Source organism: Pteronotus mesoamericanus, unplaced genomic scaffold (assembly GCF_021234165.1).
Source record: "Pteronotus mesoamericanus isolate MK-2021 breed Mesoamerican mustached bat unplaced genomic scaffold, CSHL_Meso_final scaffold_165, whole genome shotgun sequence".
In the NCBI taxonomy this organism is placed as follows: Eukaryota; Metazoa; Chordata; class Mammalia; order Chiroptera; family Mormoopidae; genus Pteronotus; species Pteronotus mesoamericanus.
This window is the reverse complement of record NW_026555307.1, coordinates 9,273,809-9,295,147: the sequence shown is the minus strand read 5'-3', so window position 1 is coordinate 9,295,147 and position 21,339 is coordinate 9,273,809. Positions and strand designations below refer to the sequence as shown.

General features: G+C 49.6%; 1 protein-coding gene across 2 annotated transcripts in view; it reads right to left on the bottom strand.

Moving 5' to 3' along the window:
• The window catches only part of SIPA1L3 (signal induced proliferation associated 1 like 3), a 247,115-nt gene that overhangs the window by 74,095 nt on the left and 151,681 nt on the right, over positions 1-21,339 (bottom strand). For both annotated transcript variants that reach the window (XM_054589095.1, XM_054589094.1), the window contains exons 5-8: positions 7,803-7,991; positions 6,949-7,123; positions 4,383-4,486; positions 1,666-1,823 (exon numbers count right to left, since the gene is read on the bottom strand). In XM_054589095.1, coding sequence (XP_054445070.1) covers positions 1,666-1,823; positions 4,383-4,486; positions 6,949-7,123; positions 7,803-7,991 — 626 coding nt within the window. The remainder of the gene's footprint in view (positions 1-1,665; positions 1,824-4,382; positions 4,487-6,948; positions 7,124-7,802; positions 7,992-21,339) is intronic.

Genomic DNA, 21,339 nt, shown 5'->3' with positions numbered 1-21,339 from the left:
TGAGTGACCTCAAGCCACAGGGTGTAGGCACTTGCTGCTGCTGCTGCTGAATGTCCTGGGAAATGAGTGAGGAGTGGTGGGGGTGGGGAAGGGGCTCAGGCCTGGGCTCAACCAGCACAGTGGTCCTTAACAGCAAGTGCTGCACACTAGTGCCCCCCTTCCTTCTCTCATAGACCTGGCTGAGAAGAAACTGGTTGACTCTGGCAATTCCACCAAGGCTACCAGTGCACATACACGTTTCCTTTGACCTGGTCACTCCATTTTAGGAATTTACCCAGCTGTATACTTGGACACATGGGCAATTAGAGTATAAACAGGTTATTCACTGCAGGACGGACTGTAATAGCAAGTGACAGGAAACATGGCCCTTGACAGGGGATACTGGAAGTCTCAGGCATCCATATGATAGAATACTGTACAGTCGTAAGGAAAAAAAGCACTATGTGTACTTGTCTGGAAAGATCTCAAGGACTACTGAGTGGAAAAATATAAGATGTGGGCAGTGTGTGTGATATGCTACTATTTGTATTAAAAAACGGAAAAGGAATACTTGTAACTATTTGCCTGTATGTGCACAAAATATCAAAATGCATAATATACTGGTACCAGGAGTTGCCTCTGTGAGGGCCACTGGGTTGTTTGGGGTTAGAGGTGGGAGGCTTGGATCTTTCTTTACTTTTTAATTTTACATTTTGTATCATTTGAATTTCAACCAGTTTTCAAAAGACAAAATAATAATACTTCTCGGCCCATTTCCCAGAGTCTGCAGTATTGCTCCAGGGTCAAGTGCTGATCTCAGCCGGGGCCTGACCTACTGATGGGCTGGTTTTCAAGAACCATAGCTCTATCCTCGCCCCACACCCAGAGAGCATTCCATCTGGCCTTTGGGGATGGGGTGACAACTGGTGTACTTGGGGAAGATATGGATGGGTTTGAGGCCTGTGTCAGTTGTTGATTTTTAAACTAAAATGCTCAAGCGGTACCTCCTGAGGGGGGTCTCTGCCTGTCCTGCCTCTCTTCTTCCATCTTCTAATTTTCCCTTGAGACATTACTCCTGTGCCTCTTTCAGTACACACACCTGCTGCCTAGGTGTGGCTGGTGGTTTTACTCTTGGATGGGCACCTAACCCCCCAGCCAGGTGAACAAGCCTCAATTCTAGAGCTTCTTTTCCTGGGAAAGGCAAGCTATTCTTTTGCTGAATTTGCAGCTGGAAGAAGTTATGCTCAAAGCTGCCAGCAAATGAAGCAACATATAGGCAAGTGGGGCAGATCTAGCTAGGCCTGAACCTGTCATTTGTTGAGAGCCAGTATATACAACTGCTTTTTTGTCTTAAGCCAGGTCGAGGCGGGTTTTCTGTCACTTGCAAAAGATTTCTGGAAAATACATAATTCTAATGGCTTCCTTATCAAACCTGGGGCGCCATGCCCCTTTGTGGTTGATAATCATTTTCTTAGAAGGTGTAGGAGTGTGCGGACAGAGCTCTCCTACTGAAGCACAGACAAAAAACACAGGAGGCGGCCTGCCTGAGCCAGCTGTCTGCTCACTGCCTCTCTCCACATGCGGCCCGGATGCTGGAAATAGCTTTTTGGATTCTTTGTGTGTGCAGGGGGTGGAGTGGGGCAATCCCTTGGGTGGCTCCCCAGAGACACACATAGAGGTGCGTACCTGTAGCAGACATTGTCAGTGCAGGGGTTGTGAGCTCGGACAATGATAAAGACGTGCTGAAAATGTGAGCGGATGTTCTTGGGGGTGAAAGGCAGAGCCCCTGGCTCTTGGAAGATGATCGTCACAATGTCATTTCCTATGTGCCTCTTCCGTAGCAGCTGGTAGATGGGAAACAGTGGGAGAGAAAAGCATCATAGGTCAGCTTAGCTCAAGGGTCCTGCCTGGACCATCACAGCAGGACTCTTCACTGGCTCCCTGTTCCCACCCATCCCACAATCTGAGGGAGCTGTGGATACCTGGGTCTATCACATCTCTCCCTGCTCAGAGACCTTCTTACTCAGGTGAAGAACAAAGTCCCCACATGGCCCAGGGAGCTCCATGCGATCTGCCTCCATCAACTGACATCTGTATCTACATTCCCCCTTGCTCACTCTGCTCCAGCCACACTGGCCTCTTGCTGCTCCTCAAACACACCAGAAAGAGTTCTTCAAGGCTTCAGCACTGGCTATTCCCTCTGCCTAGATCCTGCAGATCCCCACGTGCCTCTCTCCCTCCCTCCTTCAGGTCTTGGCTGAAATGTCATCCTTCTGAGGAGGATTTGCTAACTTTATTAACCAAGATATCATCCCCTCAACACCTCCATCTCTGATCTTCTGTCCCTGTTATTTAACATTTATCAACACTTAGCTAACAGCAGCTTTTCCCTCTTCCTTTTGTTTCTTGTCTGTCTCTCTCCACTAATGTGTCAACTTCATGTGAACAGGGATTTTGTCTGTTTCATTTCCTGTCCACTGCTTTATTCTCAGTGCCCAGCACACAGTAGGTGATTGAGGAACATCTACTGGAGGGCAGCATGGGCTGGCAGCCTTCAACTTGTTCAATGCCAAGCTCATGGGTGATGGCTGTGGCAGACTGGAGACAGCCTGCAGGGCCAATCCAAGGCCATTGCCCCTTTCCCGAGTTGAGAAGATGGGCAGCTGAGGCTTCATATTGGCCTATGGGAGGCGTGTACTCTCTCCCATACTTATGAGTCCGAGGAAGACTCTATTACCTTTGCAGGCGATGATCTTTTTGTGGCATTTTACTTATTTGGTGAAATCACACTGTTCTTATTTACACAAGTTTAACCTTCACCTTACTGTTAGGAATCCAGAGACTGGAGCCATGTATAGTTAGTTCTATGCGAGGTGGTCCATTGTGTGAAATCCAGACACACCTAGCAGCATGAGTCACATTATTTTGTTACACTATTTGTTCTTACTGTGTGTTTTAAACTGAATTAAATGAAACTGCTAGATAAAGTACCCATTTAGTATTTTATACACACATCTTAAAGTTGCAATCTCATTTATTCTTCTCAGCAATCCTCGATGGCGTTAACTCATCCTTCTCCCTTTTACTGATGAGAAAACTTACGCTTACAAGTGGTTCCATGACTTGTCCTGGGTCACAGTCATGGAGGGAAAGACAGAGAATTCAAATCCACTTCTGCCTGATTCTGAAACCCAAGCTTTTCCCTACTACTCCTCCCAAATATCCAGGAATAGGTATTAGCTTCCTCTGCTCCTCTTGTCAGGCCTGACCTCATCTCTGGTTTCATGCAAGAACGGACCTTTCCCAGTGACCCTGAGACATGGGTGCTATCGTTCCATTCATTTTTACAGAGGACGAACCTGAGGCTCAGAGAGGTCAGATCACTGCAAGGGAGGGGCAAAGAAAGACTTCAAACTTAGGTCTAACTCTGAGGCCAATGCTCTTGTAGCAGGCCATTAGGTTAACCTTATGAAGTCACTCACTTAGAGGTGACCATTTTTGGCCTGTAACATCTACACTGCCACCTGTACCAACTGAAAAAAAAAACCCTTCCCAAACCATTGAAAGTCTGTGGGGTTTCTGTTCATTAGAAACTAGGGAGACGTGCTCCTGGACCAAGTCTGCATGGTACGTGTAGGAGAGGAGCCTCCTGGCAGCAGGCGTTAGATGTTGTTGCCCACCCAGCACCGCACCTCTTTCTTCTTCTGGCAGCCACAGCTATCCACTTTGGGAAAGCACCTCCCTGACCCCACTCACTCTCTCTAGGGGTGGGCATGTGCTTTAGGCTTGGCCAGTCAGCCCAGTCCATCCCCACCCTAGGTCCAGGGACCAGCAAGTGAATGATCCAATGAGATTCACTCTGAAATCTTTCTAGGACACATGGAAGGCACAGCTCTATTTGCCACTACTTGGGAAGACCTATAAATAAGGCCACTATGAAGAAAAGCAGAGGTGAAGAATGAAAAGGATTCCTAACATTGTTTAAGTGCCTGGATCCAGCCATACATAAAGTTTGTACTTTCCCAGCACTTGAGAAATATATAATGCAGTATACCCCAGTTTTTGCTTATGTGAGTTTGGTTTCCACTTCTGTCACTTGCAGTTGAAATAATGTTGACTGATTCACTTTCTTTCCCCCATAGGATCCCCGAGGAATCAAGAGACCACTGAGAAGAATTGGGGTAGTTAGTGGCCAGCAGGGTGGCCAAAGAAACAGCTAAGAAAAAACTAATATTAAACAACACCTGACCCAGGTGATGTAATGATGGTGCAGAGGGTCCAGGGTCAAAGGCTTCCAACTGCTGCACAGGATGATACCAACTAACAGCCCTGGGGAGAGAGTGCCTTGGGGTCCATGCATCAGCTGGAAATCATGTGGGGCCCCCACCCTGGACCCTACTGACCTGCTGCCTGTTGTTGGGGGTATAAGGGAGCAGGGTGGAGACATGGAACATGATCTCATAGTCCTGGTACGTTGTGTAGAGGGAGTGGGTTCCTGTGGAGTCGGCTGAAACAGAAACACCAGTTAGTACCATGTTTCCAAAATCTCTGGGCTTTTGCCATCTCCCACATGCCATCTGTGCCAGTTTTTAACTTGATGTTTTCACTTAACTCCACTCCTTAAAATTAAATACGTTTAGATAAAAAGGAAACCTTACATTATACACCAACCAGGTTGGTAACAATGTAAAAGTCTGACAATAAAAGGGTGGGTGAGGATGTGGAGCAACTAGAACCGTTTATGTGGCTGGTTAGGTGTGTAAATTGGTACAACTACTTGGGAAAAATTTTTTAGCAATATCTATTGAACCTGATGGTAGGCTTAATGGATAACCTAGTATTTCCTCTCGTACGATCATAGTCTAGATGATTATACACATGTGCCCTGGGATACAGGTGCAAGTATCTTCAGATGTCAGTCAAAAGAATGGATAAACAAACTGGCATATTCATACTGTGAAAAAATACGCAGCCATGAAAAGGAATGAGTCATAGACACCACATGGTTGAATCCCAAGAACGTAATGCTGAATTAAAGGTGCCAGCACAAAGGACCACAAACTGTATGACTATTCACATTACATTCAGAAGCAGGCAAAACATATTATGTAATATGTGTGCATATAGGTAGCAAAACTATGGGGGAAAAAAAGGATAATTGTTGGAGTCAGGATATTGGTTACCTCTAATTTGAAAGGGATTATAACCACGGAGAACCACAATTTATTACTGGCTCCATGTTTCAGAAGGGGAAACTGGGGCACAGAGGGGGAGTGACTTGCCCAAAGTCACATTGCAATGACTCTCGGCAGTTGATATTTATTTGAGAACTAATCATGTGTAAGGCACTGTGCTGGGCATCTGGTCCTCAGAAAAAGCCAGTGGAGGCGTGGGGGGCGGGTGGTCAGATTATGGCTCTCACTTAGTAGAGGAAGTTGAGATTTGGGAGCAGGCATTTGTCTAAGAAGGGGGATAACGAATCTCCTATTCTTTCGAGTGTACTGCCCCCTCAACGGTTCACCAACAGAACCACAATGCTAACACTCACACTCGGTGAATTTTCAGACTTAACAAGAATATAATGTGTTGTTTTCCGAAGTGATTGTGCTACCTCCTACCAGTGGAGACCCAGAGCTCGCACTGCTGTGGGCCTCCTGGGTGCCAGGCGGTGGTGAGAGGCGTGTGCCCCATTAGCACACCACAGGTGACATCCACCCTCAGGGCTCTCTGGGAGGTTGGATAGGTCCAGTGCCCGATGCAGAGTGAGAGCACAGTATGTTAGGTTCAACACAGTGCTTCTGAGGTAAATGCAGTTATTACTGTCACTTTACAGATGAGGAAACTGAGGCAGAGAGAGGCAAAGCCAAGACCACAAAACCAGCAATTGGCACAATAAGATGCTTATTCCTCATGCCACTTCCTTCAATGGAGGAGGTGAAGGTGATGATAATGATAGCTGCAGGCACCTACTGAACTCATGCGCCATCCCTCTAAGCTTGGTCTCTTTATCCCGGCCTCCATTTCCCAGAAGAGGAAACTGAGGCTTGGTAAGGCAAAGAAAAGAGTCAGTGAGCAAGCCAGGGCCCCATCTTGAGATCTTCTGACTCAGCCTGAGCAATTAACTCAATGACAGCCCACCCCCAAAGTCAATGGGTAGTCTTCTCCCCAGGAGCCGTGATGCCAGCTCACAATGTCACCCTCTGCGGCCCGCCCCAAACTGCTTATCATGAATCACTGCAATCCCATACTTTGTGCACAAATATACTTATGTATGTATATGTACAGAGAATGCTCTAACATATATTGGCCCTACCACCTGCCTTAAGCAACAGACCATCAACAATATTAATTAATCATTTTCCAATTATATACACACTCTCTATAGAGGGGTGACAGCTATCCTGAACATCGTATCTACAATTGCTTTGTTTTTTAGAGTTTTACTACATAAGAACATACCTCCAAATACTCAATATTGAGTGTGCTTTAAAAATAATTGTTGTGCAAAAGGCATCATTCAGTACCCACTCTTCTGAGACCTACTGACCACACTCAAACAAGCCAATGTCTGTGGCACCAGTTTGTCATTGTCATGGCCACATAGCACACTGCTGTGTGAATATACCACAGTTTTGTCTGTGTACACTGGGCACTGTCCGGGGTCTGCAGTTATGAGTATACAGGACACATCCCAACAGGCATGTGCTTGAGTTCTCAGAGAACATGTCTAGCAGTGTGATTGCTGAGACACAGAGTTGGTGAATTTTCAGACTTAACAAGAATATAATGTGTTGTTTTCCAAAGTGATTGCGCTACCTGCACTCCCACCAGTGGAGACCCAGAGCTCGCACTGCTTGGTGTACTCATCTGAGCATCACGAGGCCTTCTGACTTCTGTCCATCAGGTGGGTGAGTAGGTGTGCAGGGGTGGCTCACCTCATCTAACTGGCCCCCCCACCAGGCCACTTACTCTTGACATCCAGCTGGGCAGCGTACTTGGTGAAACCCTTTAGGCAGACCTTCTCGCCAAGCAGGGTGAGAAACTCCTCGAAGGCGGGGCCAGCCTCCTCATTGTTGTACATCTCCTCCTCTGAGCTTTGGCCTGCCCTGCAGTAGAGGATGCCCACTTTGTGTTTCCGGGAGAGCTGTAGAGGTGAGAGTGGTTTTATGGATGTAGGTCAGAAAGAGATGTCAGAGGGAACAGAACAAAGGGGGCTTTCTCAGGCACTGAGCCCAGAAAGCTGCTGAAGTCACACAGGAATGTAACGCCACAGCCAGAGGAAGGAAAAAGGCATAGAGACATGTTCCAGTTGTCCTCCTCCCTCCTTCCTATTCCAGAGAGGCATGACAAGGTGTCCATGCCTCCTATTTTTAATCTGTCTACACATTGTCCTGGTCACTGGTGACTGGACCATGGACAGGCACCTGATCTAAGTGTGGGCCAGGCAGAGATACTCCTGGGCTGAGAATCAGTGAGATGGTCTCTGCAAGTGGCTATAATTCTAACAGCAACTCTGGGAGCTGAGGAAGCACCAGAGAAGGAGAGGGAGCCAGTATGTAGAGGAAGGGAATACAAGCGTACACGTGTGCACACATGCATACACACACACCTCTCATCCCCAGACCCTTTTACTATTGAGACCCAGTCACATTACAGCTCTTGGCATGCTCAGAATTTGATAACAGATTGCTCCTTTTACTGAAATTAGCTTAAGTTGGCTTCTGGTTTTTTGGGGGAAAAAAAAAGTGACCAAGACAGAAAGAAGTACCAGGAGTGGGGTGGCTGGCTGTGCCCCAGTGACCCCTGTCCTGGCCCCAGCTCACCCCTTGCTCGTCGAGCTTCAGCAGCTGCTCCGTCACCTTGGGAGTGTTGAGAGCCAGCCGCAGGCAGTGGATGTTAAGCTCAGGGATGACATACTCCAGGGCATCCTTCAGGGGCAGGCCCCGCCCAGTCCCATGCTTTGTGGCTGTGGGTGTGGCATCCTCCAGGATGGAGCCCCGAAGGGTGATGAGCTGTTCGAGGGAGAGGAGGGATGATTAGGAGGCTCTCAGGAACCAGGGAAGGATCAGAACATGTAAGGGTGTCCTGTTCTCAAAGCGACATGCGTGATGGGCAACAGTTTGGGCTCTAGAGCCAGGAAGCCCTGAGCCTGGACTTGGATATCAACTTGCTGCGTCTTGGTTGTGTAATCTTGACCAAGGGACTTCCAATCTCTGAGCCTCAAGTGTCCTCTTTTGTGAAATGGGTACAATGACAGTATCATAACCCCAAAGGGGTGATGGGAGGACTGAATGAGACAGTGCATGGAACATAACTTCATCTGTTTTAACAAATATTGATTAAGCACCTCCTAAGTGCCAGCCCTGTTCTAGGTACAGTGAACAAAACAAAGATTCTCACCTCATGGAGCTGACATTCCAGTGGAGAGATGGATTATGTCAGGGAGGAAGAAGTATAATAAATAAAATGGGCTCCATGAGGTAGGCATTCAAAAGAACATTATCGTTGTCATCTTTACAATACTATATGTAAACTTATTACCATAAGCTCCTATGTAAAACATGTGCCTGGCCCAGATGTCAGTCCTAGCTTGGGTCTTGAACTGTTGCACTCATTTTCAACCTGATTTCTTGATAAAATCACGACCAGTGTTTCTGATTCACTTGGTCTGTGGTGGGGCCCAGGCATGTATATATATGCATGTAATATACATACATATACTTATATATATGTACACTTAAACACATTTACATTTTTAATACCACTCAGGTGATTCTGCTATATAGCCAGAGTTGAAAACTTTTAGTCAGGCCAGTCATGACCATCTCATTCCACTTCCCCAGAGTTTGCGTACCAATTTTTCTCTATAGCTGGCCACAAGACTAGTTCCAGGCAACAAGATGTGAAAGGGTATTCAGTCTGGGGAGGAATCCCAGGGCAAATTTACCCCTGGTAAGAGGCAAGCCCCTTTCATTTGCCTATTTCTTCTTGCTAAGGACATTGGTATGATAAAATGCTTGGAACTATGGCAGCAATCTTGTGATCATCAGGAAAGAGACAATAACAAAAACATCACAGAAAAGTCAATCCCTGCAGCCAATATCCTCCAGAATTCTGGTTAGATAATTAACCACCTATTTGTTTTAGCAATGGCTAGTCAGGTTTTCCATTACTTTGTAGACAAAGTAATTTCTAACTGATATACTTAATAATAAGTCACATTTATAAAGGCTTATTTCATTCTACTGTATTTCAGGTATGATAGTAGTTATCTAGTTAAATGTATAGGTCTGTTTAAGAGTGATCTTATTATCTCTATTTTACAGAGAAATGGAAACTCCAAGAGTTAGGTGCCTTATCTGAGGTTACCACAGCTAAGGGGCTGACCCAGGATTCCAATCCAGGCCTGACTTCTCCAAAGCTCATGACTTTTTTCTTCTGAATTTTTTAGTCTTTTGAGTAGAGCCGAAGGAATTATCACAGAGTGAACATTTAGGTAATCACCACCTCGATCAAAAAATACAACATTCCCAGCTCCTAGAAGCCTTTGCCCCATCCCTCCTCCCCTAAGGCAACTTTATCTTGACTTATCCTTATGCCATAACTTACTGCTGCCTGTTTTTGAGTTTCTTGTGATAAGGGCAAGATGAGTTGGGAGGAGCAGCCTAGCCAGAGACCCCCTCCCAGGTTAACTGTTAATCATTGCTTAGCTGCTTCTGTAGCCCGTTTTCACATCCCTTCCCCCGCCTTGGGTAGCACATCAATCTCCCACCTGAATGCTAATTCCTTCCCCCACCTGGGAAGCCCATCCGTTTCCCGCCGGAATGCTAGGGCTTATAAACCCCTATCTAACCCCGATTCGGGGCTCAGAATTTGTAGACTGCCTCCTCTGAGCCCGCGCGTGTGAATAAAGGCTTACTCCGTTCCCTGAATCGTGTCTTGAGTCTGGCTTTCCGTACATTTGGTTCCCTGACCGGGAAACGACTCACACAAGCAGGCCGTTTGCCTCCGGTGAAGACGGCTGGGGTCGGCCGGGCGAGCCCGGACTCCAGAGGGAAGCACGTGCCCCGGTGATTTCGGGTCCCGAGGGGCTGGGCTCCCCTTGGCCCCGACCTCGGGCCGTTCCATAACCCGGGCACTCGGGGAGCGGACCCAAGCCTACCTGAAGGCGCCAGATTGGTAAGTGCCCCGGGGACCAGACCTGAATCAGACCCACCTATAAGTGGTGGAAGGAGAGGCTGATCACCTCTCAGGCCGACTGGCCTCTGGCACGGTTTCCCTGTCGGGAGGGAAAGTGTTAACCTCTGTGTGATTGAGTGAGTGACTGACTGTGTGGCTCCACAGGCCAGCGGTGTTCCCCGAGGCTACGGAGTCTGAGTGAGCCCTAACCTGCGGGTCCTCGGTCTGTCATACGGCATAACGGCTGGGAAGCTAACCCGGACTCTACTCGGGCAGCCTTAGCTAAGACAGACCCAAGTCCCTCGCGAGAGGAGAGGCCAGGCGGGCGAAAGTGAAAGTATCCCTGCTGCCCCCGTTTGTCTGCGCCGTTTCGGGAGGGATCATGGGGGGCAGACAGTCTACCGTCTTAGATTGCATGTTAAGGAATTTCGACCGGTTCCGGGGCCAGCAGCCCGATATGGATCCGAGGCAATTAGAAATTTTCTGTTCCGCTGAGTGGCCCACGTTCGGGGTAGGCTGGCCTCCTGAAGGAACCCTTGACCTAGACATAATTAGGGCTGTCCATCTCATAGTCACAGGAAGTCCAGGACACCCAAACCAATTCCTCTACATAGAAAAGTGGCAGGAGCTAGCGCAAGAGATGCCCGACTGGCTCCGGAAGGGTGAGGGGGTCAAACCGCGTCACCTAGGCGCTACGGGAGGGCGAGCCAGGGGAGCCCGGAAGACCCCCCGGTGCAGCCTCCCCCTTACCCAGCTAGGAACTTGGGAAGTCAGGCAGAGGCGCCTGAAACACCGCCCCCTTCAGTCTCGCCCCCGCAGCCCAAGGCAACAGCACCCCCAGAATCTCCTATCGCCTCCCACTTAAGACACCACCAGTTCCTCCAGATGCCACTGCGGGAGACCCAGGGCCCGCCACGAACGGGGCCTGATGGGACCTTATACCCGGGACCGGTCGTGTTTTACTATCAGCCCTTTACCATGACTGACCTCTTGAACTGGAAACACCACACCCCCTCATATTCGGAGAAGCCCCAGGCACTCGTAGACCTAATGGAGTCCATTATGCAAACTCACCGGCCAACGTGGCACGATTGCCGCCAATTGCTCCTAACCCTTTTTAACACGGAAGAGAGGCGCAGAGTCTTCCAGGAGGCCCAGAGATATCTAGAAGCCAACGCTCCAGTGGGCACAATAGACCCAGCCCAGTACGCTCGGGTGGCAGCCCCAGAGACCCAACCCGACTGGGATCACAACACCGAACAGGGAAGAGCAGCCCTGGACCGGTACAGGGAAGCCATCCTCCAGGGGGTCAGAGCTGGGGCCAGAAAACCGACCAATATGTCAAAGGTGGCCAGTGTTGTCCAACGGCCAGATGAATGTCCCGGGGACTTCTTAGAAAGGCTCCTAGAGGCCTACCGGATATACACCCCCTTCAACCCAGAAAGCCCAGATACACGGCTAATGGTAAACACTGCTTTTGTCTCCCAATCGGCCCCTGACATCCGCAAAAAGCTCCAGAAGCTAGAGGGCTTTGCAGGCATGAACATCAGTCAGCTGGTTGAGGTAGCAAATAAAGTCTACAATAACTGGGAGGAGGCCGCTGAGAAGGCAGCCCAGAAAAGATTAGAGAAAAAGGCCGCACTGCTAGCAGCCGCCCTCAGTCAGCCGGCAGCAAAAGGCAAAGGGGGACCGAAAGACCAGAAAGGGCACGCCAAGGTAGAGAGAGACCAATGTGCCTATTGTAAGGAAAGAGGACATTGGAAAAGAGAATGCCCGCACCGGAAAAAGAAGGCTGGTCCGGCGCCCTCTGAGCCGGCGCCCACCATCCTTAGCCTGGCGGGCCTAGACTCAGAATGAGGAAGACCGGGCTCCCTGAATCTAGGCCCCCATGAGCCCATGGTCGAAGCGATTGCTGGGGGCCAGACTCTCTCTTTCTTGGTAGATACTGGGGCAGAGCACTCGGTCGTCACCACCCCTGTAGCTCCCCCATCCGGACGAGAAGTCACCATCGTAGGGGCCACTGGTCAGCCAAGTAGCCCAAAACGCTTCTGCCAGGCCCGAATTGTTGATCTGGGAGGCCACCAGATTAGACATGAGTTCTTATACCTACCTGAATGCCCTGTCCCACTGTTAGGGCGAGACCTCTTATCAAAGCTGGGAGCTCGAATCACCTTCCAGCAGTCAGGGGAGGCCTCGCTGCAAGTGGACGGCCCTAGGCTCATGGCCCTCATTTTGCCACGAGAGGAAGAATACCAGTTGTATTCTGGGGAATCTGGTGACCATGGCCCCAGACCTGAGGCTAGAGACAACCTGCTGCAGGAATTCCCCACGGTCTGGGCCGAGGACAATCCCCCTGGACTAGCCAGAAACCAGGTCCCAGTAATAATTGAACTCAAACCGGGGGCTAAACCGTGCCGCCAGCGACAGTACCCTATCTCAAGGGAGGCCCGCCTAGGAATATCGGAGGTCATCCGAAAGCACCTCCAAGAGGGTATATTGGTCCCCTGTCAATCAACGTGGAATACCCCGCTCCTGCCAATCAAGAAACCTGACGGAACAGGGTACCGTCCAGTGCAGGACCTCCGGGTGGTAAACTAAGCCGTCGTCACACTGCACCCGGTAGTCCCGAACCCATACACCCTACTGAGCCGACTCCCGCCAACCGCCGCCTGGTACACATGCCTAGACTTAAAGGACGCCTTCTTCTGCATCCCGGTAGCTCCAGCCAGCCAACCTATCTTTGCCTTTGAATGGGAAGACCCGCATACGGCGGTAAAGACACAGTTGACATGGACCCGGTTGCCACAGGGATTTAAGAACTCCCCCACGTTATTCGGCGAAGCGCTAGCCCGGGACCTGCAATCTTTCTCAGACGAGGGAAAGGATTTAACTCTACTCCAATATGTTGATGACCTCCTCTTAGCTGCCCCCGACCAGAGCCGATGCCTAGAGGGGACAAGAGCGCTCCTAAAACTGCTAACCCAACAAGGGTACCGAGTCTCACGGAAAAAGGCACAAATCTGCCAACAAGAAGTCAAATATTTAGGGTTCCTAATTTCCCAAGGCAAAAGATCCCTAAATACAGACCGGAAAATGGTCATTACCCGCTTCCCGGCCCCGAGCGGACGAAGACAATTATGTGAGTTCCTGGGAGCAGCCGGCTTTTGCAGAATTTGGATCCCGGGGTTCGCAGCCAGAGCAAGGCCACTCTACCAGGCCCTGCGTGGGCCAGACACCTTACCCCTGGCATGGGGAAAAGAACAGGAACAGGCCTTTGATCAAATAAAGGACCTCCTTAGTAAAGCCCCAGCTCTAGGCCTACCAGACCCCAGCCGGCCCTTCTATCTACACGTGCATGAGAAGGACAAGGTTGCTCTGGGGGTCTTAACTCAATCAGCCAGACCTTGGGAGCGCCCAGTGGCTTAGCTGTCTAAGCAACTGGATAATGTCGCGGCCGGGTGGCCCCCTTGCTTGAGGGCAGTTGCAGCCGCGGTATCCCTGCTACAAGAAGCGAACAAATTAACTTTGGGGCAGGAGACCACTCTATTCGTTCCCCATAGCATCCATAGCCTCCTGGCAGGACAGGGACACCGATGGCTGTCCAACCCCAGACTGACACAATATCAGGGCATACTCCAAGAGAATCCTCAGGTCCAGGTAAAGACTGTAAAAAGATTAAACCCTGCAACCTTCCTGCTGACCGAACTAGGGGACCCAGACCACTGCTGCCTAGAGGTTACTGAGGAGGTCTATGCCAGCCGACCGGACCTGCGGGACCAGCCTTTGCCCAATGCTGACGTGACCTATTTCACAGACGGCAGCAGTTATATGAGAGAAGGGGTCCGAGTGGCAGGGTACGCAGTAACCACGCTTGACCAGGTGGTAGAAGCTAAAGCCTTGCCCTCTGGATGGTCGGCCCAGAGAGCGGAACTCTGGGCCTTAATAAGAGCGCTGGAGTTGGCCCGGGACCAGAAAGTCAATATCTACACTGACTCCAAGTACGCCTACGCCACCCTGCACTTTCACGGGGCCATCTACCGAGAACGCGGGCTGCTGACAGCAGAAGGAAAGGAAATTAAAAACAAGACAGAAATCCTGCGTCTCCTCGAAGCAGTGTGGGCCCCAACTGCGGTGTCCGTCATCCACTGCAAAGGCCATTCCAAACAAGACACCATACCGGCCCGCAGGAACCAGAAGGCGGACTCGACAGCAAAGGCTGCCGCAGTATGTGGTGAGATGGCAGAAGTACAGCCCTCCCTTCTCGGACCCCTGCTGGGGAACCCCATTAACCGTCGGGACTATGAGCCAGCAGAAATGAAATGGGCCCAACAGGCCGGAGGACAAGAAACCCCCGAGGGAACTTGGAGGTTACCTGATGGGCGCGTATATGTGCCCCAGAGCCAGGCCAGCAATTTAGTCAGAAACTGCCACCATCTGACCCACCTGGGTAAGACCTCCCTGGAAAACTTGCTCAAAAGGTATTTCTACTTCCCCAACCTGTCAACCCTGTGCTCAACAGCCTTGGCTCAATGCGTTACCTGCGCAAGGAACAATGCAGCCCCGCATCAAGGGGCCCCACCGGGAGTCCAACACAAGGGGTCCCAGCCCTTCGAGGACCTCCAGATTGACTTTACAGAAGTCAAGACCAGCCGAGGATTTAAGTATCTCCTGGTCCTGATCTGCACCTTTTCGGGTTGGGTAGAAGCCTTCCCCACCAAAACTGAGAAAGCTCGGGAAGTAACCCGAATCCTACTCAGGGGAATTATACCCAGATATGGGCTCCCACTCACCATTGGTAGTGACAATGGCCCGGCGTTCATCGCCCAGGTGGTTCAGGAGGTCGCCTGGCTCCTGCGCATCGACTGGAAGCTACACACGGCCTATCAGCCCCAAAGCTCCGGTAAAGTGGAACGAATGAACCGAACTCTCAAGGAAACCCTAGCTAAGTTCCATCAAGAAACCGGCCTGCCATGGACAGACCTGTTACCACTAGCCCTGCTACGGGTTAGGAATGCCCCGAATCCCTCGGGGTATACTCCCTATGAGTTAGTTTTTGGAAGACCCCCACCTATAACTAGAATAGGAAGTCCCAATGACCTTTGACAGAAGGGGGAGTTACAGCAGACCCAGTACTTACAACAGTTGGGTAAGACCCTAGACAGGATCTACGGGGCCCAATTGGGCCAGGAACCCAAACCCCGAGGGAGGCCAGCACACCCCTTCCGTCCAGGCCAGTATGTATGGGTAAAGGACTGGTAAAAGGAACCACTCCAACCCATTTGGACGGGCCCACATCTAGTACTATTAACCACCCCTACTGCCCTTAAAGTTACAGGAATAACCCCCTGGATCCACTACACTCGAGCCAAGGCAGCAGCAGATCCAGACGAGCCAGGACTTCGGAGCCACCGAACCTCCACCGCGAAGGGAGCCCCCACAGTCCGGCTGAAGAGAACTGAAGGACAGTGGGCCTTCTACCCGAGGAACCAGAGACCTGATCCCACCCCAGAGTAGTGACCAACCATCTTAGTCGGCAACCAAGGCATGATTCCTGCAGAATAGGCGAGCCCTAGATCTCCTCACAGCAGAAAAAGGGGGGACTTGCCTATTCCTAGGCTGGAATCTTAACCCAGAAGGTTAAGGAGCTGAAAGATGGTGCGAAGCGCTACCGAGAGTCAGGGCAAGGGACATGGAGCTTAGATACCCAAATCTGGCTCCGCTGGCTGGCTCCATTCCTAGGCCCCCTGATATTACTCCTCTTAGGAATAAGTCTAGGACCCTGGCTGCTGCGCACCCTCATTAATAACCTAGAGACCGCGGTCACCAGACGAGCCGCTGCTTGAGTGCTGCTCCTCCAGCATCACCGATACCAAAGACTCCCGACCCAACCCCAACAGAGTGACCACCGTGGCTTGTGTGATGATGCTAAGACTCAGGCCAATCTCGTCTAGCATCAAAGGGGGGAATGATAAGGGCAAGATGACTTGGGAGGAGCAGCCTAGCCAGAGACCCCCTCCCAGGTTAACTGTTAATCATTGCTTATCTGCTTCTGTAGCCCGTTTTCACATCCCTTCCCCCGCCTCGGGTAGCACATCAGTCTCCCACCTGAATGCTAATCCCTTCTGCCCATCCGTTTCCCGCTGGAATGCTAGGGCTTATAAACCCCTATCTAACCCCGATTCGGGGCTCAGAATTTGTAGACTGCCTCCTCTGAGCCCGCGCGTGTGAATAAAGGCTTACTCCGTTCCCTGAATCGTGTCTTGAGTCTGGCTTTCCGTAACACTTGTAGTTTGGATTCTTTTCTATTGGGCTTCTGTCTCTGAATGCTATAGATATGAAATTAGACCATGTTGCTGCAAGAGGCTGATATTTTTACAATGGATTTAATCCACTCTACTGTTGTGAGCACAGAAACTGCTTCCAGGGTTTGACAACTGTGAATGGTGCTGTTTGGAACATTCATAGAAGCATCTCTTAATGCATATGAACACATTTTCTTTTGGGTTTATACCTAGGAGAGAAACTGCTGCACCACCAGGTACGTTAGTATTCGGTTATACTGCACTACAAATAGTTTTCCAAGTGGGTGTACTACTTTCCACCTGCACGCCCTGAGAACTCCTGCTGCTTTGCATCTTCACTAACACTAGCTCAGGCTTTTATCCACCATGTACTGCTGGCCATCAGGTGATGCTGTGCGGGGGGCTCGGCACAGCAGCTCCATGACCACACCAAGATGGTGCAGCAGCATCCGCAGCAGTACAAGGAAAAAATCCTCCCCTGAGGAATTGTTATGAGCACCGAAAATACATACAATTGGGGCAGTGGTTTAAAGACTAAAGAGAATTAGTGCTAACTGGAAAAACATGCTCACCTTAAATCAAGAGGTGCAGGAGGTAGCAAAAGTAACATGTCATGACATCGCTTCTAAACATACAACCCACCCTTGCAAAACAGGACCTGGGCAGGAGGTGTGTGTGGAAGGAATGAAATGACCTCATACTTGGGAGTTCCCAGTTCTGGTCTTGGTAGCTAATAAACAAACAAAGTTCTCTTATCATAAATGGGATAGTCTTAAAATAGATCATGAAAAGCAATGATGTCTTGTGATTTGCCCTGCCAATTGGGGCAGCCCTGGGACTGTGAGTTTCAATTAATGCACCAACAGGGTCAGTGGGTTTGTAGCCTGCTGACACTGCACCACGGCACCACTGCTGGGGCCAAGGGACAGCATGGACCAGAAATCTCATTCTCTCTTCCATGTTGGAGGCAGGTGGCCTTATAGTCACATTTTGGCTCTGATGACTTGACGAAAAGTCATTACTTGAAAAGCACCCTGAGCTTCCATTCTCTGCTTGGGACAATAAACAGGACACTGAGAGGTTGCAGTAAGTGGCCACTGCTAATCTCCAGCTTGGCCTGTCCACTGTCATGTCCTACCTGGACTGTGCCAGCAGTCTCCTCCAGGTTGCCCTCTTCCCACCTGGCAGCCACCCACCCAAGTCCTTTCTTCCTAGAGCAGCTTTGAGTTAGATTATATCTCTGCTCTGCACAGAACCTGCTAATGACTTCCCATCTCTCAGAATAAAATCCACATTCACTGCTCTGCCTCCAGGGCCCTGGCATCCCACTGTGGGTAAGTAGTCAGGTGAGCCATAGAAAGGCCTCAGGGCCTGGTAAGCAAAGAGGTTCGTATTTACATAGATAGTTCTCCACAACCACCCCTTCCTTTTTCTGTGCTGGGCAGTGGGTGTACCTTCCTTTAAGAACTTTCCCTGGGCTCGGGCAGTTGGTTGGAGCACCGTCTTGTGCACCAAAAGGTTGCAGATTCAATTCCTGGTCAGGACACATAGCTAGGTTGTGGGTTTGATCCCTGGTTGGGGCACATACAGGAGGCAGCCAATCAGTGTTTATCTCTCTCCCTTTTTCTCTTTCTCTAAAATCAATAAACATATTTTTCAGATGAAGACTGAAAAAAATAAAACAAAAAAAACCCAAAACAAAACCACTTTTCTTGGCAGGTCACTTGGGAGTCAGTCTGCCTGGGTTTGAATCCTGGCTCTGCGTCTTCTCCAGCTGTGTGTGCATGGGCCCATTTCTTCATCTATAAAATAAGGATGATAATGCCTGCCTCAAAGGGTCACCAGGATTCAGTAAGATAATCCATGTACAGTGCTGAGCATTGTATCAGGCAGACAGTGAGTGTTGAGTACATATTAGCCATTATTACATGTATGTACATGTGTCAAATGGTTTTTGTACAAAGCTACATTATGTAGGTAAGAATTAAAAATTTTTAACCTTAAAAAGAAAGCTATAGTATGCTTCCCCCCCCCCCCCCGCCAAATAACAATATGCTTTGGAGATTCATACACACGCACACAGTCAGAGGTAGTAGCTACTGCACATAAATGACGTCCCAATCAATACACTATTACACTTGATGAGATTCTCCCTTTTCTACTTTGCACACTTAGGTACTGCAATTCTTAATTCTTAAGTGCAGTCAAATTCTTAAGTGACTGTTACTTTTAAATAAAGAAAAAGACATGAAAATCCAAATCTTTAACCCTAACAAAAATAAGATCTGTCAAAAACTCACTTGTGGAGGCCTAAATGGAACCCAGTTGTTGTGGTGGGCCAGGCAGTCCCTAACTGATGGGGGCTACCTGGGTCATGGGACAGACAGTACCAGTAAAGAGGCTGTGGACAGGGCAGTCCTGGCCTGGGCTTGTCCTGTCAAGGCTCTGGGTTGAGGACCCAGAGACTGACATTTAGGTGTGTGCTACCAACAGTCAGTTCCAAGTCCATCCCTGCCCTGGCGGGAAGCTCAGTGCTGCCTACACTCACACCCCATCTGCCAGGAGATGTAGGCTCGCTCGACTGTCTGCTTGGCAACTGGTGATGGCCAGACGGGGCAGACCAGGTGGCTGGGCCCCTTGCTTTGGGCCCCATGCCTTGTTTTACAAGAGCCTGATATGTGTTTGTAAACAGGAGACCAGAACTCTGTCCATAAACTCAACACTTGCTCCCCGGCGTGGCACTCTGACCTTGTGGGAAAGAGTGATTGGCCACAACAGCAGTGTCACCATAATATCCGCCACTCAGAGCACCTACTGCCCTGAAGCCTTGTGCTTCCACCTGTGTCCTTTCCACCATTTAAAGGGATGGGACGGCACAAAGCCTATTTTACAGATGAAGATATTGAGGTGCCCCGAATTAAAGCTCTCTGCTCAAGGTCACATGTCTAGTGAGTGGCAGAGCCGGACCAAACCCAGGGCTGTCTATTGCCAGAGTAGGAATTCCAACTTGATCTGACAGTCCATGCGGTGAGTAATTAAGAGGATGGGATCAGGATCCAGTCTGCTTGGGGCCATGTCCAGCTCTGCCACAGGCGGACCCTGACAAGTGATTCTCTCCCTGGGCCTCAACGTCTTCAACTGTAAAATGAAGATCATAATGGGACCCACATCCTGGGACTGTTGAGAGGATCTGAAAGGCTACTACATATAAAACACTTAGGAGAATGACTGGCAGGAACATGTGCTAAAAGTGTTAGCTATTGTTGTTGTTACTACTGTTGTTACTACTTTGGGGCTATGCAATCCTCTGTTCTGCTTCCATGACAGAACAGACCTTGGGAAGGGGCCAGGAAAACCTTGTTGGCCACTGCTTCTCCCCAACTCCAGATGATGAGGTCCTCAGGCCTAAATCCCCAACAGGGCAGCTCTCTAAGGACTTGGGCCCAAGACTAAGTTTGTGTGTGGCCTGTGTGTATGAAGACAAAGGGCTGCTTGTGGTTGTCAACCTCACGGTGGGCCAAAATTCGCATGGCTGGCTGGAATGTGACAAGTGGACAGTGGACTGAGACCTCTCCCTACTTCTAAGTTCACTGGGCCCTCCCCAGGTGCAGTCTCAGCAATCTCACTGAGCCCACACCAGTCCTGTGAAACTGAATTCCCAAGAGGGAACCGGCTGTCAGAGAAGAAGCTACATACCCAAAGCTTCACAAATGCTGAACAGCCAAACCAAGGAGACCCATACCAAGTCTCCTTCATACTTCTTATCTCTCTTCCTTGCTTCACTTTCCTCCTTGCCTCTCGTACCACACTAATTTACTAGGGTATATTGTCTGCCTCCACCATAGAAATTCAGTCCCACAAGCATTTTTGCTGCCCTATTCACTACTTGCTGTCCCTTCAGCACCCAGCACAGGGTTGTTGGAGGGTGGCGCTGAATGAATCTCTACGGGGTGGGTAAACCCTGACCTGTGGCCCTGAACCTCAGCACTCCCTCCCTGGTGCGGAGTGGAGGCTAGCTTTGTGGGTATAGGGGGTGTGAAGTGGACAAAAGCAGGCACAAGTCAGAAGTGACACTAAGCCAGTTTCAAACTTACTGAAAAGGAACCACAGCAAAAATATTACACCCTGACCCCCATCTCTGCACCAAAATCTCATGACTGTCAGAACGTACAATGCAGTCTGGTATTTAAAAAATTCATTCTTCCTATTCTATTTTCATTAACAACAACAGTAACGACATAAAAATACTGGCACTAAGTGGAGCTCACAACTCATGAATGGGTCCGATATACAGGCTAGGCTGTTACTGAAATCCCGAAGGCAGCTAAGCTGTGGATGGAGTGTAGGCTGATACCTCTCCCTGTCACTTACTGGAAGGTGCTTTGGGCAAGTCCCTTAATCTTTCTATGGCTGTTTCCTCATCTGTAAATGGGTAACAGTGCCCTCATCATAGAATTGAGTGAACATACATAAAAGGACACAGAAATTGCCCAATGCACAGTGTTAAGCAGGTTTCTAATATGATAGCAATTGTAGTAAATATTATTAATATTAATGATTGTCATTGTCATTTCACCCAGCAGTTCCCTATATGTCATACAATGGTCCGTTACAGTGTGAGCTGTTACCTCACATTCTGTCCTGGTGCTCATCTGGCCAGAAAAGAGAGGAGAGGAAGGAGGTTGCTGGGGAGATAGATGGGTCAGTGACCACCTGTGATCTGGAGCATGAGGTTTTGGGGCTGCCTCCCCTCAGCTGCCACAAAGCTTCTGTTTCATCACATTGCCCCTCAGTGAGAAGGTCTTCATGAGGGGATGGGCCTGGGTCCTTGGTGCAGCATCTGCCAGTATGGATGAGGTCCAGGCTTGGCTGGCCTCAC